The 17,727-nt window shown below is 44.0% G+C and overlaps 2 protein-coding genes across 3 annotated transcripts in view; one reads left to right on the forward strand and one right to left on the reverse strand.

The window, feature by feature from the left end:
• gabbr2 (gamma-aminobutyric acid (GABA) B receptor, 2) overlaps window positions 1-13,504 on the forward strand; it is an 82,308-nt gene extending 68,804 nt beyond the window's left edge. Inside the window, exons 14-19 of one of the 2 annotated variants that reach the window (XM_019895955.1) lie at window positions 9,391-9,501; window positions 9,573-9,797; window positions 9,864-10,046; window positions 10,486-10,615; window positions 11,202-11,370; window positions 12,558-13,504. In XM_019895955.1, coding sequence (XP_019751514.1) covers window positions 9,391-9,501; window positions 9,573-9,797; window positions 9,864-10,046; window positions 10,486-10,615; window positions 11,202-11,370; window positions 12,558-12,723 — 984 coding nt within the window. In that variant the 3' untranslated portion in view covers window positions 12,724-13,504. The remainder of the gene's footprint in view (window positions 1-9,390; window positions 9,502-9,572; window positions 9,798-9,863; window positions 10,047-10,485; window positions 10,616-11,201; window positions 11,371-12,557) is intronic. The other variant, XM_019895956.1, reaches the window with a different exon arrangement.
• A 2,330-nt stretch (window positions 13,505-15,834) lies between these two features.
• elp2 (elongator acetyltransferase complex subunit 2) overlaps window positions 15,835-17,727 on the reverse strand; it is an 11,993-nt gene continuing 10,100 nt past the window's right edge. Inside the window, exons 18-20 of the mRNA XM_019895949.1 lie at window positions 17,678-17,718; window positions 17,441-17,554; window positions 15,835-17,302 (exon numbers count right to left, since the gene is read on the reverse strand). Of these exons, the coding sequence (XP_019751508.1) occupies window positions 17,152-17,302; window positions 17,441-17,554; window positions 17,678-17,718 (306 nt within the window). The 3' untranslated portion in view covers window positions 15,835-17,151. The remainder of the gene's footprint in view (window positions 17,303-17,440; window positions 17,555-17,677; window positions 17,719-17,727) is intronic.

Consider the following 17,727-nt stretch of genomic DNA (forward strand, 5'->3'; position numbering starts at 1 on the left):
CATCCCTGTGTGTGTCTGTGCGGCTACGAATCAATGCTGTGCTTATATTTTTCCAACGGTACCAATAGTATCACAATATGGTACATCATGTCTTTGACAGAATCTTCTGTAATTGCCAAACTATGAGAATGCCAACAACCTAGTGGGGCCAATTTTGGGCATCGGCATCTGTCAATCTCATTAAACAAATGCATGGGCAATATGGTGATGCATGCGCCTCATTGTCAGAGGTTCTGGTTTTGAATCCAAGGGGCGGAAAATGCGTACGCGGCCAAACTGGAAGACAGATGACACTGATGCAATTCATCACCTTTAATGTCTTCTAATATCTTCTCCTCTGACCGCGCCAGGATGCTCTCGGGGTGGCGGCATCACTCACCGTCGCCGGTGACGGATGACCGAAGCCAGAGCCAAAGCTGATTGACTGACCGCCTGTGCATGCCCGCAGTGGGTGTTTTGAAAGTAAACGCTTTCCCCTTATGCACTGATTTTTACTCCCTGTGTCCTGTAAATCGCAGCCTAATTTCATGGGGCTGTATTCCGCACCGTATTAAGGCTTTACTGCGCCTTGTGGCCTCAGCATAAGGTGTCGTGTTTGCCAGTTCTGAGCATTAGATATGTGCTGAGATGGCCCAGGGAGTGTGTGTGAGTCACCCTTGCGTGTGTGTGTGTGCGTGTGTGTGTGTGCGAGTGCGCGTGCGTGCGTGCATGCAGAGGTGTTGGCGAGGCTGTCAGCCAACGGTGCCGCACTCGTTGTGTCAGCTCCCTCAGGCGGCCACCGATGCTCCTATCGCATAACTGCATCTGCGCGCCACCCGCCACCTTTGTCACCGTTTGTCCAAAAATCCCCACACCGCCCCCACCGCTCGCTGCACTCGACTTGTGTTCAGGGGTCAGTGGCCGTTGCACTTTTTGTGCCCGTGTGTGTTTTACATGGGATAGTTGACGAGCGCTGCTGCAAATAGCAAAAAAAAAAGAAAAAAAAGTGCTTTATACCATCCCGGAACTGTAAAACAAGGCTGAGAAATGGATTTCAATGGCAAAATAATGAATGAGTTACAGATATAGAACGATGAAACATGCTGTAACAGTAACTCTCCACATCCCAGTGTATTTTTTTATTTGATTTTTTTTTTTTTTTTTTACATGCGCTTGCCATTCACTCCACGAACTGCATGGTATTTGTTCACGGTCGTGGCACACAACTTCCTACTATCGTTGCAAAATAAAGTATGTGAACCCTTTGGAATGACCTGGATTTCTAAATAAATTGGTCATAAAATGTGTTCACGTCTTCATCTAAGTCACAACAATAGAGAAACACAGTCTGCTTGAACTAATCGACACAGGCAAGTATATATGTTCTTATGTATGTTTATTTAACACTATGTCAACATTCACTTGTACAAAGTGGAAAAATATGTGAACCCCTAGGCTAATGAGCTAATTGGAGTCAGAAGTCAGCAACTGACCTTCAATGGGACGAGATTGAAGGTGCCTTATCAAAAACACACCAGTTTGGAGTTTGCCATTCTCAAGACGCATTGCCTGATAGGAACAATGCCTCACGCAAAAGAGCTCTCAGAAGACCGACGGTTAAGGATTGTTGACATGCGTAAAGCTGGGAAGGGTTCCAAAAGTATCTCCTGATGTCTATCACTCCACGCTGATCACCTGGATGTTCCACTCCAACCACTGACAAAATATTCTGTGGACAGATGAGATGTGAACAAAGTTGAATTGTTTAGAAGGAACAGACAACATTCTGTGTGGAGGAAAAAAAAGTCACGGCTCACCTACATCAAAACCTCACCCCGACTGTGAAGTATGGTGGAGGGGGCATCTTGGTTTGGGGCTGCTTTCTACCTCAGAGCCTGGACAGATTGCTATCATCGAAGGAAAAAGGTATATCAAGACATTTTGCAGAAGAACTTAAATGCCATCTCTCCACCAATTGAAGCTCAACGGAAGACAAGCGACGCAAAAGGACAAAGACCCAAAGCACGGAAGTAAATCAACAAAAGCATGGCTTCAACAGAAAAAAAATACGCCTTCTGGAACGGCTAGGTATACCAAGACATTTTGCAGAAGAACTTAAATGCCATCTGTCCACCAATTGAAGCTCAACAGAAGATGGGTGACGCAACAGGACAATGACCCAAAGCACAGAAGTAAATCAACAACAGCATGGATTCAACAGAAAAAAAATACGCCTTCTGGAACGGCCCAGCCAGAGTCCTGACCTCAACCCAAGGCTGTGGCATGACCTCAAGAGAGCAATTCAACCAGACATCCCAAGAACATTGCTGAACTGAAACAGTTTTGCAAAGAGGAATGGTCCAAAATTCATCCTGACCGTTGTACGGGTCTGATCTGCAACGACAGGAAACATTTGGTTGTGGTTACTGCTCCCAAAGGAGCGTCAACCAGTTATGAAATCCAAGGGTTCACTCACTTTTTCCACCATGCACGGTGAATGTTTACATCGTGTGTTGAATGAAAATACATGAACATATTGTTTGTGTGGTACAATTTCAAGCAGACTGTGTTTTTCTATTGTTGTGACTTGGATGAAAATCAAAACACATTTTACGACCAATTCGTGCAATTCCAAAGGGTTCACATACTTTTTCTTGTAACTGTACATACCGCGACACACTCTCTTATACCATGCGTAGACATATTCGGTTCAATCGCGAGGTGCCTAAATTTGTCCTAATTCCAACATGTTGGCATTTCCCTTCCTCATAATGGACGGGACAAACCAACATTGACCGCCTAATCCTAATCTTAAAAAGATGCTGTCATCTTAAAATGCAAAGCAATACAACGCTGCTATCTACTGGGATCTTTTAGCCATTACAGTTGTTGGGAAAACCTGAAGCGTGTTGGCATTTCCCGTCCTCATAATGGACGTGACAAACCAAAATTGACCGCCTAATCCTAATCTTAAAAAAAATGAGCTGATCTTAAAATGCAAAGCAATACAACGCTGCTATCTACTGGGATCTTTTAGCCATTACAGTTGTTGGGAAAACCTGAATTCCACAGATCGCCTCTTCCACGCCTGCCCTTTGAGAAATACACTCGATGACTACATTCCAGATTCCAGTTGATGAACGTCAACATCCACAGCCATAAATGTTAGCATAGGCACTTGGAAACATTTTAAGGGAGTTCAGCAATTAAAAACCCTGAGGAGTTAAGAGGAGGCCCGGGCGCTAACGTGGTCGAGTGCGCGGCGGCGAAGCTGCTGGATAACACCGCCAATTAAGCAGCCGCCACGCAGCGCTCAAGGCAACCAGTGGCTGCCTCCCCGGACTCAATTAGCACGATGTTTTGTCGGCGCGACGACAGAGGAGAGGATTCCCTCCACTGGCGATTCTTGGGAGGCATCGAATATGATGCACGCTGGATTTTTCGCAACTGAAGTCCGAAGCATTGATTTTCAATAAGGTGAAGAGTTAAAGATCTGATCCTAGATCACTTGGAGCGGGGCATGTTCCGTTCACATTTACACGCCGCATCATTGCTGCTCATCTCCCCTGAATGACTTTACATGTGACAGTAAGAGCCTCAGCGACAAGGCAGGCGGTGTCAAGAAGGAAATCATTTCCTGCCTGCAAAGTTTTCGGCCTACCTTCGTTTGAGGAGGGGCCAAGGGGAAAATGACTTGGGCAATGAAGTCTTTGTGTCATGGTGCATTGTGGGTCCTAATTACCCAGCGCAAACCATCTGGCTCATTTTGAACCAACCCAAAGTGATTAACCAGAGCGTAAAAGAGAGGCAAAAACTACAACCCAAACCTTTAAACATTAAATCTTACTCACACACCCTAATCTTAACTTCCAAATTTTGAACCTTAACACTTGTCGGGTTGAAGATGGAAATAAAGGTCCTCAGTGAAGTCATTTTTCCATCCTTCAGCGCAGAGCTCCAAAACTGGAGTGAGGCAGTGTCGCGTCCACGCGCTGACTGAGCCTTGTTGTCGTTGTTGTTCTTGTTGCGAGGAAACACCTCCTCGAATCTCAGTCCCATCCCACACGAGGTGTTCACTAATTACGCTCAGCCTGACCGCAAACGTGACGGAACAAAAAGGCATGAGAACAACAAGCAGAAACGGAGGATGAGGTGGCACAAGTGCAAATTGTCTCACCCCCCCAACCCATTTGTACCCATTTAACATCACCGCCAATCCTCATATAAACCCCCCAACCCTAACCCTAACCCCCCTTTTCCTCTACGCTGGATCCCAGCCCTTATCCGAAATGTTACGTGAACCCCCAATCCTGAACCCGAACCTCGGTAGTAATCCCTCAACAGCAACTACCACCAAACCCCAAAACCGATTCGTCGAATTCTGTACCCAACCCCAAAAATGAACCTCCCGAACCTGACTGTCAGACATAATAGCTGAACCGATAGCAGAACCGATCATGGCCGAACTCATAACACCACTGCACTGAACCATCTACGTATTTTATTTTTAGCGCAGTGCCACTGTACAAACATTTCCTCGCGTTTTGTTTCGTTAACATCGATTACTCAACAAAATCTTTTTTCCACACATTCTTCTGATCTTAACCGTAACCCAGAACCAAAAAAACAAACAAAAAAATGATAATAGCAAAACTTAGCAGTACCGATATTAGAATCGTTGCCCGTAATGTTTTTCGGGAGGGGCAAAAGACGTGCCAACGAAAAAGATTCGCCGCCTGCGCTGGGATTTTAATACCCCGCCATCTCCGTCAGTACGCCGCAACTCATTAGCAGTATTTTCACTTCACTGGCATTTAACGCCTCGCCACAAATGCGTCTCAGCTTGCCCGCCGACGCTACACAAAGCAAACAAATGGCGGCAACTTCACGGCCTCGGGCAGTTAACGCGACACGTGCAGATGGAAGGCGCCGCTGCGGAAAAGCGGATAACGAACGGCGGGCGTGAAAAAAAGAAGAAGAAAAAAAACACAGTCGGCGGCTTGGCTCACATAACAAAAAGCAAGCCCAAGCAGGCTGCCTGGCATTTACATATTCAAATGAGCGCTGCCGTTTCAGGGTTACCCGCTTACGCTAATGACGCGTTCAGCTACTAATAAATCAGTTAAGGCACTTCCATGCTGGAGCCCTGGGAGCTACGCTACGCTACTTTCTCTGGACACGTGCATGTGTGCTTGTAATTCTTCTGATTTGTGCGTTTGCGCCGCCAATTTACTGGCGATGCTAAAATGCCAAGTTTTTTTTTTTTTGTTTGTTTGTTTGTTTCTTGTGCCCGGTGTGTCTCTTCTGTTGACCAAATTTAGGGGATTTTGCCATGTGATGTGATTCATTTTAAAAAGCTGTGACCAAATTGTCCTTAGAGCGGGATTTTATTGATTCTGACAGTATGCCCCAAAAATGGGAGTGGATTTTTCTTTTTTTGTTGTTGTTGTATTATTCTGTGATGATATACAGCAGAATTTCACCTTGAGCGATGACAATACAGTCAAACCTCGGTTTTCGAACGTCTCTGTTCTCGATCAAATCGGTTTTCGACCAAAAATTTTGAGTTTTTTATGCCTCAGATTACGACCGAAAATCGGTTCTCGACCAAACTGAGCGCAATTGAATGCGCCACTTGACTCCTCTCGCCTTCCTCACACGAGGAAGTGACACTTCCTCGGGTAGACGAGGAAGTGACGCTTCCTTGTGTAGCGTTCCATTGTGAGCGGACGTGTTCAATAAAGATTTTTATTTTTTTTTTTAAAAGAGTGTTTTCGGTTTTCAAACAAATTGGTTTTCGGATTATGGTCGAAAACCGAGGTATGACTGTATGTGTAAAAATGTAACGGCATCAAATTACATTCCATTATTATTCACATCCAAATGAATTAAAATCTAATAAGGTGGGTGGTACTTTGTTTTAGTTTCATGGTAAACATCTCATTAAATATCGGTAGTTTAATTTAATTTTAATTTAATAACACCGTGGGAAACATCGCTGAAGGGCTTAACTTCAGGGACAGTGGTTACTACATTGGACAGCTTATCAGGTTGTCAGGTTTTCATTATTTGTGCATAAAAGGGTTAAGGGTAAGTACTTATCCAGTGGTAAACTACAACCGAGTAGTTTTACTTAGTTTTGGTTTTGCTACGCAGTAGTGTACATCTCTAAGAGGAAGTTTCACTTTTAAATTGTACACAGTGGAAAACATTTTTTTTACTCTATTTTCATTTTGGGTAGTTTTTTTTTTCTTTCTTTATTTCTTTCCCATCACCAAATTGTCAAAACGGCTTTGCGGCTCCCCTTTGTCACAAGTGTGCCACTTAGCTGGAGAAGGAAAAAAAAAAGCTTTCGCCGTTTCATCAGGCCACTCGGCACAGCAGCCGCGTAAAAGGTCGGCCGGCCGCGCTTCTATTAGAGGGATTAGTCCTCAAATGGGATTACACAGCGCCTTGCCATGGAAAAGAAAGTGGGGGGAGCCTGATATTCAAATGCAATCATTTAAGCAAAGAGATGCTTTTATCATAATTAGGAAGAAGGATGGACCCTGCAAGGTCTCATGAAGAAGAATACATCGCCGTCGTGATTCCAAGTGAAAAAGGAAAAAAAAAACTCGTGTTGAATGTCTTTTACATTTGTTTCTCAAATGCTCAGTTTGACTGGGGGCATTTCCGCCCCCCCCCCATGATTTTAAATTATGGCAAGAAAATGCATGAAATCTTTGGAGTGTATATCTTGGTTACACTTCATCTTAAGCCAAGCAGAAGTTTCACACTGAAAAAAAAAATCGTCCCTTCTCCTGAATTTGCATGACATTGACAAATGAATCAGATTTTCAGTCAATCTAATTGTTTTAATCAATTCGCATCCCCGATCAAAAGAAAAATGCCAAACAACAGTATTAAAAGAATCCCTGTGCAAACTGTGCGTTAGGTCTTATTTTCATTGGTAAGTTCAAATCGTATGCGTCAGCAAATTTGGACCGTATATTAGTGGCACGGAGTACTCACCGTAACGTGTGAAAGCTGGTCCTCATGCGAGCGGGAAGACAAGTCGGTTGCGGTGTGTGGAGGAAGTGTGGTGGCGTGCATGTAGGTCAGGTCAGCTGGGGCCTGGGGGGGGGGGGGCACAGCTGCAGCAATGGCAGCAGCACCAGACAGGGACTCCTTCACGTCCTCCTCTGGACTTTGTAATGTAGTCACACTTGATCCACGTTGTATTCCAATTGCTGCTCGGGTGCCTGCCTGTGCATGACACGTTACTCGCACCCAGAAATACAGTGCGTATAAAAAGTCTACACACCCCTGTTCATGGGACAGGGTTTTAGGAGATTAGAAAAAGTGACCGAGATCATTTAATTTCAACACTTTTAATGGGGTAAATGTGACCTAGGACCCATTTGAGGCACAAAAGAGAGGAAGTACAAAAACAACAAAAAAAAAAAAAACCCCCAAAAACATGCCAGCAAAAGCCTACTAGAATATCTGAACTTTGAGGTCAACTCAAGACATTTTAAATGGTGGCTTTGGGTCTATATCCATCATGTTGGATCCAATTGAATGCAGATTATTAACTGTACACAACTATGAAAATGTTTTGCATATTTATTTATGATTGAAGTCAGAGTGGCCCAAAAACGACCAAAATATATCACAAAAATATTAATTAAAAAAAACATTTCTTAATAAAAACAAATATGTAGACAAAAAAAAAAAAAGAAGCATTCCATGTTGATTTTTAAGCATACGAGCCTTGGGGGGAGGTCCGTTCCGGCTCATCATTTCCACTCTGGGCCCGCATTCTTGTCTCCTATCTTCAATTTATCCCGCAACGCCTTGATCTCTTATCCCGTCATCCATCTCCATCCCACCCTCCATTTCTCCTGTCACTCCCCGCCAGGCTCATGTAACTCTTCTCGCGGCCCTCCCGTCACGGACCTAATGCCGTGAGAAATGACAGTGGACGGGTGCCTTTTGCCTTCCTCTCGTCCTCCCCCCGTTGCCTGGCAACTCCCCAGATATTTCCTGCCTGTCGCGCCGCGATAGGCATGCGAGCCTAATGAGCGTTATAACTCATTTGCTCTCATCGTTTTTTTGTTTTTTTTTGGGGGGGGGGGTCGTCTGCAGCAATGCTGTTTAGCACACAGTCAATACACAAACAAATCCGCCGTCATTGTCGGTATAAAAACCTGCAAAGACGTGAATGTGCATGTGGTGTTCAGAATAATGGGCTGGAATTTTAGTTAATAGCTCCCATCACAGGTGTATAAAATTGTGATGTAAAATAATCATGGACTGCAAAGGCTTCCCTGTGGAACACCGCACTGAAATTGGCTTTGTCGCCCATAATGGCACATAATTTAAACCAGGGGTTTAAATTAAAAAAATAAATAAATAATCATAACATTCTGTGACTTAAATCTATTTTTTAATGAATTTATCTTGATTGATGTATTAATCGTACAAAAAAACACATGCTCAAGACATTTAAGTTTCTCAAGAATTCACTTAATAGTAAAAAAAGAACATTTCACAATAAAAGTGACACGTTATTAAACTTCAGTATTTTACATCATTTAACTTGATGATTGATTGATTTATTTTGCCGAAAAAGTTTGCCGACTCGAGATGTACAAGCACTGAGCCGACAAAAATGTTGATACACAGTAACGCTCAAAATTTTGCTGGAACAAAAGAATTTGGATGCTTGGCGTTTTTTATTTTATTTTTTTCTCATGTCAGACTAATCCGAGCATGCCTTGATGTGGTCTGGGAACAGAAAATGAAACATTTCTGAATGCATTTCTTTATCTTTAAATAATTGAGAAGAGAAACGATTTTTCTTCTGTGTTTCTGCATGGCTCCCTTTGGCGCACCTGTGAGTCATCTCATGTCTTGGTCCAATTTGTTCTCCTTCTTCGTCACTGCTGGCTTTTCGGAGCTTGCCGCTGTCCCACTCAAGAAATATTCCCTCTCGGATTGTGGCACACAAGATGCCATCTTCAGGTTGTTTTGAGACAAAAGTGAGTGGGAATATGCGTGTGAGATTAGAGGCGATGAAAACAGAGCACACCAGGAGGCGTAAATCTCATTATTATTGCAGATTACTCTCGCCCATTAGTGCCATTTGTTCATGGATTAATTGAAATCCACTTGGGAGAATGCGGAATGGAAAGCGAGGATTCCCACAAACGCTTCGGTCTCAAGAAACGATGACGTGACGAAAAAGCCGTTCTGGGTCAAGAGTGGTCGCTTGGGGTTGGTAGCACCCTCGACAGTTTTCATGAAAAATTCAGCCTCCGTTGCCAGTTTCACTTGTGACTATCACGAGAACGGGAAGTCTGCCCATTTTTGGATGTATTTGTACTTGACACATTTCCCGCATCGTCTCTCTTTGTGCTTTTGGAGCAGGCGGACCCTCACGACAGAGACATCGCGATCCGTCCCTTCTTGGAGCACTGCGAGAGCACCCACATGACCATCTGGCTGGGCATCGTCTATGCCTACAAGGGCCTTCTGATGGTGCGGCAACACCGGGCGCATTCTGTCGCGCTTCCAGGCGACACCTCTCTCACCGCCTTCCTCTTGTGTAGTTGTTCGGCTGCTTCCTGGCTTGGGAGACCAGAAACGTCAGCATCCCCGCCCTGAATGACAGCAAATACATCGGCATGAGCGTCTACAACGTCGGCATCATGTGCATCATCGGCGCCGCCGTCTCCTTCCTCACCCGAGACCAGCCCAACGTGCAGTTCTGCATCGTGGCGCTGGTGATCATCTTTTGCAGTACCATCACGCTCTGCCTGGTCTTTGTTCCCAAGGTGACTAGTCCCAAGTTTGAAACATTGAAGCCTAGCTAAAATGCTAACACGTCACCCTCTCCATAGCTGATCACCATGAGGACCAACCCGGATGCCGCCACGCAGAACCGCAGGCTCAAGTTCACGCAGAACCAGAAGAAGGAAGACTCCAAGACCTCCACCTCGGTCACCAGCGTCAACCAGGCCAACACCTCGAGACTGGACGGCCTTCAGACCGACAACCACCGCCTCCGCATGAGGATCACCGAGGTGCGACAAGAGTCCAAGCGCTTTCGTGGACAAATGCTTTGTGTTCTTATGATGAGGCGTCCTCGGGACTCTTTCGATTGACAGCGGGAAATCGTGGACCCACAAAAAAAAGTCTCAAGAAATGAAAAGACAGGACGTTCCAAATGGCTATTTGGGGTTCGTAGCACCCACTAGAATTTTCTTCATCATTCACACCCCAGAGTCGGTTTCACATAATCACATGAAATTTGGTAGAACATGAACAGACCCACAAAAAAGGTCTTAAGAAGCTGTGACAAACCTGCCCGAGAGATTTTGTCCGCCAAATGTGAAGCCTCCAGTACACCTGCGAAACGACGTTTTCATCCCTGAAAAGCATGACGGCAACGTTTCCAAACATGAACCATTAGCGCTTGACCAAACATTTTTGTGTGGCTGTTTATGTCTATTTGTCTAAAAGTTGGACAAGGAGCTGGAGGAAGTGACCATGCAGCTGCAGGACACCCCGGAAAAGACGCCGTACATCAAACAGAACCACTACCCGGATGCCAACAACATCCTCAGCATACGCAACTTCGCTGACTGCAAAGGTATCCAATCATCCACTCGTCTGATTGTCTACCACCGCGAGTCGGAGCGTTTTTCTCTATGTTGAAAACTGAGGAGGACAGAAACACGCACAAATGACCAAATATTTTCGAAAATAAATAATAATTAAGTAAAACCGAATATGAGAATAAAATTACAACTACGAGTATTACAGTATTACGAGAAACAATTGCAAATATTAGCACATATTGAGAATTTGGCGAGACAAATTTGTAGGGACGTAACCGTCCAAATTTTGCAAGAAAAATATGCGACATATTACTTCGACTCTTTTAATTTTGCAAGAAAAAAAAAATCAATAATCCCAGAATAATAATCACAAAAATCATGACCTAAATTGTAATGTTAAAATAAATCAGAAATCATTCAAAAATAAGTTTTGGGATTCTGTGAATAGTCAACATTTTATGAGTATCATTTATAATTGCCTCACTTGTTTTTTTTATTTACCCCTCAAAAAAAAGAAAAAAAACCTGAAGCTAAACCACCCCTGGAAGAAACTAAAAGAAAGGGACATATTGCTTTAAGATAGCAAAAAGCATTTTTTTTCTCAATGGACTGTGGCAGACCAACCACTGCCATTCCTAAAACCCGCCTCCATTTTGTGTTGCCGTGGAGACGCCGACCGGAGCCTGCTGAAGAACCACCTGGAGCAGAAGCCTCAGGGCCAGTGGGGCTCCATGGATCCTTCTAGAATCACCAGAGGTCCCTTGGAGGACATCAACTCTCCTGAACAGTAAGCCACCCCACTTCTCCCGTACTCCCGAATAAAAACCACCTTTTTTTGGGTGGGGGTCGCTCGTAGCAGTTCCTCAGCGGTTGCCGTGGCAACAGCAACCCTGCGAGAGCTCCTCGCACCAACGTTCCTCGCCCACGCTGCCTCGCACGCACGCCGGACTCGTCGCCTCGGCTTCTTTTTCCTCATAATTCATGAGCGCGTCGCATGGTCGTCATGCATCATTTACGGAAGCGCCGCCAACGCGCACTCGCCAAAACGCCGAGCTTGACAGGTAGAATGTCGGGAAGAGGCTTACGTAAGGCGGCGCTGGAAATAGACCAAAGCACTGGCAGCTATTCCCGGGTCCGATGAATGTTTGATTGCGCGCCGGCGGAAGGAAAATAAGGAAAAGAAAAAAGAAAGATGGAGACGGCTTTTTCGACACCTTGGCAAGGCAGGCAAAATATTGCGTGGTCGAAAACTTGAAATTCTAAAGTTCTAATTTGTGGGTAACATTTGTATTAAAGATTACTAATATTAATGTGTAACTTTCCGGAAAATAAAATTATGTGTATGAATTGATAATTTGGTGAGGAAAAAAGGCAGAGTACAACAAAGTTTTAAAAAAATTACAATTTTACAAAATTAAATGAAATTAAAAATGTTGCGAAAATTCTGTGTACAAAACCAGAATTATTATTATTTTTTTAACAATATTACAAAAAAAAACAACTCCAAATATTTTTTGGGGAAGAGATTAAATACTGTATGTGGGAACAAAAAGTAATTTACTGAACCTTAAGATTTTGTTGACAACTGTATCTCATCATCCTGTTAAATACCATCCATATACAGTGGATTAAAAAAAAAAGCCATCTAAAACACCTCAAGTTCATTTGATCTTAGTCATTTGAAATGGTAACAGCTTTGTGCTGACTCCCATTTAGCAGAAGTTTGACTCATTCATTCTTAAGCAAGCCTCTAGTTATGGAGGGGGGTGTACACTTATGTAACGGCATCATCTTAGTCGTTTACTTCCCCCTGTTGAGTTTTTTTTTTGGGGGGGGCTTTCAATGAGTTTTCCACCTCGTATGAGTCATACCGTAATCCAACTGGGGCTTTTGAACATGTTGTCATGCTAACACAAGATGTGTTTTTTTTTTTTTTTTTTTTGTTTTTTTTTTCTGTGGGTTTTGCGTACACAGCATCCAGCGCCGGCTGTCCCTGCAGCTGCCCATCCTGCACCACGCCTACCTCCCATCCATCGGCGGCGTGGACGCCAGCTGCACCAGCCCCACCGACAGCCCCGGATCCAGCCCGCGCCACAGACACATGCCGCCCTCCTACCGGGTCATGGTGTCGGGCCTGTGAGCCACGCCGACTGACCGCGCCTTCACCCTTCCAGTATACACACACACCCACACATACACACACACATGCACACAGCTGTCTTTTTGTGTGTTTGGTGTCGTTTCTACAGCAGACTTGACTGCGAGCATCCGCGCGGAAGAGAGCGACGCTCTTTCGCGCCTCCCCGCAGAACGTGGCGGGCAGTTAAGCAAAGCCGCCAAACACCCACGACGGCGACCACAGCGTAGCCTTAAGGGTTAGGCCGTCTCTTGCCTCGCCCCCGCCCCCCCTACGCCGCAGCTCTTTCGAATTTGTGACGTTTGTAAATATCGTTTCGGGATACCGTGGATGTCGACGGCGTTGGTCCGGCGTGCGGAAAGCGACAAGGTGCGACATGTGACACATTGACAAGCATTACGAGTAGAAGTTGATCATCTAGATTGGAGCCATGTGACAAAATTATACTTGCAAAATTACGATTTTCCTCCTTTTGATCACGATATTTTCGACTTTGGATATTTGGATTTGGATGGTTACGGCACTGTGTAAAAGTACTGGCCCCGCCTCCGTGTCATAATCTGACAAATGTATTCTGGTAACATGACAAATTGAAATTCATTCCAGCTATAAATTTGACAAAATATCCGTTATTTAATGACAAATATATGCTCTAATATTTCGACAATGTGTGAATTGTCACAATAGAAATGCGGACTACGACACAAAGTCATCGTACAAAATTCTGAGTGAGACTCAACATTTCCAGGAATAAATTTGTCATTTTGCAAGCAAAACAATGCAACAAAAAAAAATAAAAAAGTCCAAAAGTCACACTTGTCCAATAAGATGATTCTACCAGGACCCAAAAAGTTGCAGCAGCTACAAAATACCCCTTCGAGGCTGGTGGAAATTTTCCGCATTGTCTATCGCGATCATATTGATCCCCGATTTCCATGTTTTTTTTCTTCCCCTCCTCGCCAAGAGGGTCAGAGCGTCAAAGCACACTCGGCTGGCCTCTGTCGAGATAACTGTATCTTGTTTCGGTTATTTGGAGCAAATTTGTTGTTTTTCACCATCGGTGTCTTGGTTTTTTTTTTTTTTTTGTTTTTTTTTGTTGTTTTGGGGTTTTTTTTGTAAAAGGCGTCCGTTTAAACGCTGTGCCTGTTCGTCTTTCTACACTCACCGTCGTCGTGGCGCAAACACACACATGCACGCACACACGCATAACGGGACGGCAGGGGGAGTGCACTCCTTCTCTTTCTTCAGCGAGCAGAAACTGGACTCGAGTTCTGACTCGGGAACAAAAAAGGAGCGGGAAGTGAACTTTCAAAGATGGGAGAGCGCAGCTCCGCCCCCTTTCCGGGAGGCTCACGCAGAAGTAGCACTCCTTTCCCAGCCGAGTCCATTTAGAGAGAGAGAGAGAGAGAGAGAGAGAGACGCTGAACAAAATCCAAGCGGACATTTTCTATTCTGTGACATTCTATGTGATTGTGTACAATTTGCTGATCCTTTGAGCACAGGTGTCCATGGATGTTTTTTTTAAATTTTTTTTTTTTTTTTTTTTTTATTAATCGTTGGGGTGTTTTTCAAGATGGCATGAAATCAAATGTAGACTTCACACAGATTATCTGCTGCTCGTCCTCGTGACGTTCCCAGTACTTTAAAAACAACAACAACAACAAAAAAAAAGCTCCTTTTGGAATTGTAATAACAGGTGAGCAGACAGAAAAAAACCATCCTGAGCACCGTTTTATTTTGTTTTTGTTTTTTTTTTAATTGCCAAATAACATGTTTTTGCTGTTTCTCTTTTTTTGGGGTGGTTCGGGGGGGTCCATCAGTCGTAGTCTTTCGATTTCAAAAATGACAAAGGAGTGTTGAGAGAGCCACAGTGAAAAAGGAAAAAAAATGACGAGTCGTATGGCAATGAAGTTGTGGGTTTTTCCAATTAACAGAAAATAATGAATTGTATTCGTACGAGATGATTTTTTATTTTGGGGGGGTGGTGGGGGGGCAGGGGGGTACTACGAGATTAAAATTGGATTCCGGAAATGCTTTTCACTTCCTGTTATCAAATTTTGCCGGGGGGGACCCACGTTGGCTTTTTTGGGCCGTGCCCGGCCATCATGCGCTTGCCAGCAAGCCACACCCCCAGACCTGACTATCGAGGTGGGTGGCTGGTGATCCACATCCAGGCAAGGGACAACGAGTTCCATGTATTGTGCTTATAAGCATTTTGTTGTTGTTTTTTTTAGCCCTGCTTTGTCTGGTCCCTCAGCTAGTTTGCCACGGGTGACCCTCCTAGGGCCATTAAAGCCCCCCCCAGACAAGTTGGCTCCTCAGATCTTTGGGACACACAAAGCCCTCCACCACGGTAAGGTGACGCCAAACCGAGGGGGGTGTTCTGACTTGATCAAGAAGTCTGAATACTACCGACGTTAAAGCCTAAAATCCACAATGAAATAGTTGTTTAAAACAAAATTCTAAATTTGGTTTCTTAAGGACTTTGAGGAAAAAAAATGCATGATTCTTGCCGTTTTCTGTATAATCTAAATAAATATTCTCAAATGAAATTTGGTGGGGGGAAAGTGCTGATATTACACGACTTAAATCTAATGAGTAAAAAGAGGACGCTTTAACAATTGTTAAGAAATTTCCGTCATGGAATTAAAAAAATATATTTTTCCTGATAAATGAAAAATTTAAAAATTACCCCCCCCCAAAAAAATCTAAAGGGATCTGAAATTTTTCTTCTGTTTTCCCTCCAAAAAATAACATATAATTTTTTTTTTAAATACTCAACATTTTTGACTCATCATAAATTTTCTTTGTGAGAAAAAAAAAGTTATTTTGATTGTGCTTTACTTCATAACAATAAAGTTATTACTATTAATATTGCCATCCATTAAAAATGGAATAGTCACCAAAACTTGCGTTCAAGAAGGGCAATAACTTGTTTTCTGTTACCAGACAGAGTGAACTGCAGTATATAGATATTTATATATGAATATATATAAAATACATAGATATATTTAAACAAAAAGTATATGGAGAAGATCTTTTAAGTACCATTTTTACATTTCTTTCACAAAATATGCCACCGAGGTACTTTGGAAGTCGTCTCCTTTTTTTTTCCAATGTCTTATTTTTAAACCTTTATTTACAGTATCTGTAACTGTTATGTACAGACGAGGTATACATTATGGAACCGTTGTATAAAATAAGTATCACATTTTGGAACACCTGATGGTTCGTGTTTTTTTTTTTTTTTTCTCCTCTCTCAGAGTCATTAGTTGTTATTCCGGAATGGGTGGGTGCGAGGGAAAATGTGGGTTGATAATTGTGAGCGGGATTTCAAAAGCAACATTCTTTTCTTGTTTGAATGTTCTGGACAGCCTTTTACGTTTCACATCATTGTTGAATAAAGTGAGACTGAAAGTGACAGAAAGGAGTCCTGTTTTTTTTTTTTTTTTTTTATAAACACTGCACATTCCAGACATCTTTTCCTCAAGAAACCTTCAAGGGCATCCAAGCATTAATATGCCACCCGGGTTGAGAAATCCAGCCGTACCTCACCCTAGCCACTTCGTCTAGCTCATCCCATAGGAATCCGAGGCGTTTCCAAGCTAGCTAGGAGACATCGTCGTTCTCTCCACGATGTCCTGGGTCGTCCTTTGGGCCTCCTCCCATACCCGGAACACCCCAGCAGGGAGGCGTCCAGGAGCATCCTAATTAGTTACCTGAGCCACTTCATCTGGCTCCTCAATGCAGAGGTGCAGCGGCTCGACTCTTGAGTCCCTCCCGGGTGACCAAGCTTCTCACCTTATGTCATAGGGGAGAGCCCGGAAACCCTTCAGAGGAAACTCCTCCACTTGGGGCAGGACCTCATCCCCTTTTCCAACTGAGGACCAGATTTGGAGGTGCTGATTTTCATCCCAACCGCTTCCCACTCTGCTGCAAACCACGACAGTGAGAGTTATAGATCGCAGCTCGAAGAAGTCAACAGTACAACACCATCTGCAAAAACAGAGATGTAATCCTAAATCTACATAAACGGACGCCCTCAATACGTCTGCTGCGCTGAGAAATTACGTCCATAAAAATTATGATCCCGTACCCGTCAGCTCCCTCCAGAGTCCCATCTCACCGTCATTGCCCACGAGAGCATTGAAGTCACACAGCAAAATGACGACTGTCTGACTCTCAGGTTCATACTGAATTTTGGAGGAGGAAACTTGCCCCCCCCCCGCCCCCTAAATTCCCCTCAGTTTGGTGAAATTCACGGATTTTGCAACCCATATGGTTAAACACAATGCCTCCTCTGCTGTTGACTGACTGCACAGAATCATACAAAAAAAAGTGTTGTTTATTGGTCAGTATAAATTAAAAAAAAAACAAAACAAAACATGGTTTCTTATAGTTATCTGTGCACAAGGGTGGCAACAGGTGGTGCTAAAGAGCCTCTGTGTTGATGTCGAAGATCTTGACAGCGTGGTCGGCGCCAGCACTGGCCAGCTGCAGCCAGGCGCGCTCCTCCGGGACCCCTGCTCGGCCCGCGCGGGGCCTCCAGCGCAACCTTTTGATGGCCAGAGTGTGACTTTGTCTGTTGGACGGCGCGTGGTGAAGGTAAAACGACGCAAATGCACGCGGGTACAAGGAAAGGACTAACGCGCTGCTACGGGGAGGACAGAAAGATTGAATATGAGATGGAGAGACAGACAAAAGCCTGGCAGAAGGATACGAAGGGTCTGTTTCTCCGTATCTGATCCAGTCTTGGCCTCCGGCACGATCTCCGCCGGGCCTCCACCCGTACACGATTATCCGACCGCACTCCAGTCCCACGGCCAGCAGATAACTGAGCAGGAAGGAGATAGAGTATCTTTTTTTTTTAATGAGCACTTTAGTTTAACAAACCAAAAATACATATATTTTTTTGTTTTAACTTAATACCTGATTATTTTATAGAATTTTTATGTACCTGTTGTCGAAGTAGAGCTGGGGACAGAAGGTGACGGCCGTAGCAGAATC

Source organism: Hippocampus comes, unplaced genomic scaffold (assembly GCF_001891065.2).
Source record: "Hippocampus comes isolate QL1 unplaced genomic scaffold, H_comes_QL1_v1.1 scaffold16, whole genome shotgun sequence".
In the NCBI taxonomy this organism is placed as follows: domain Eukaryota; kingdom Metazoa; phylum Chordata; class Actinopteri; order Syngnathiformes; family Syngnathidae; genus Hippocampus; species Hippocampus comes.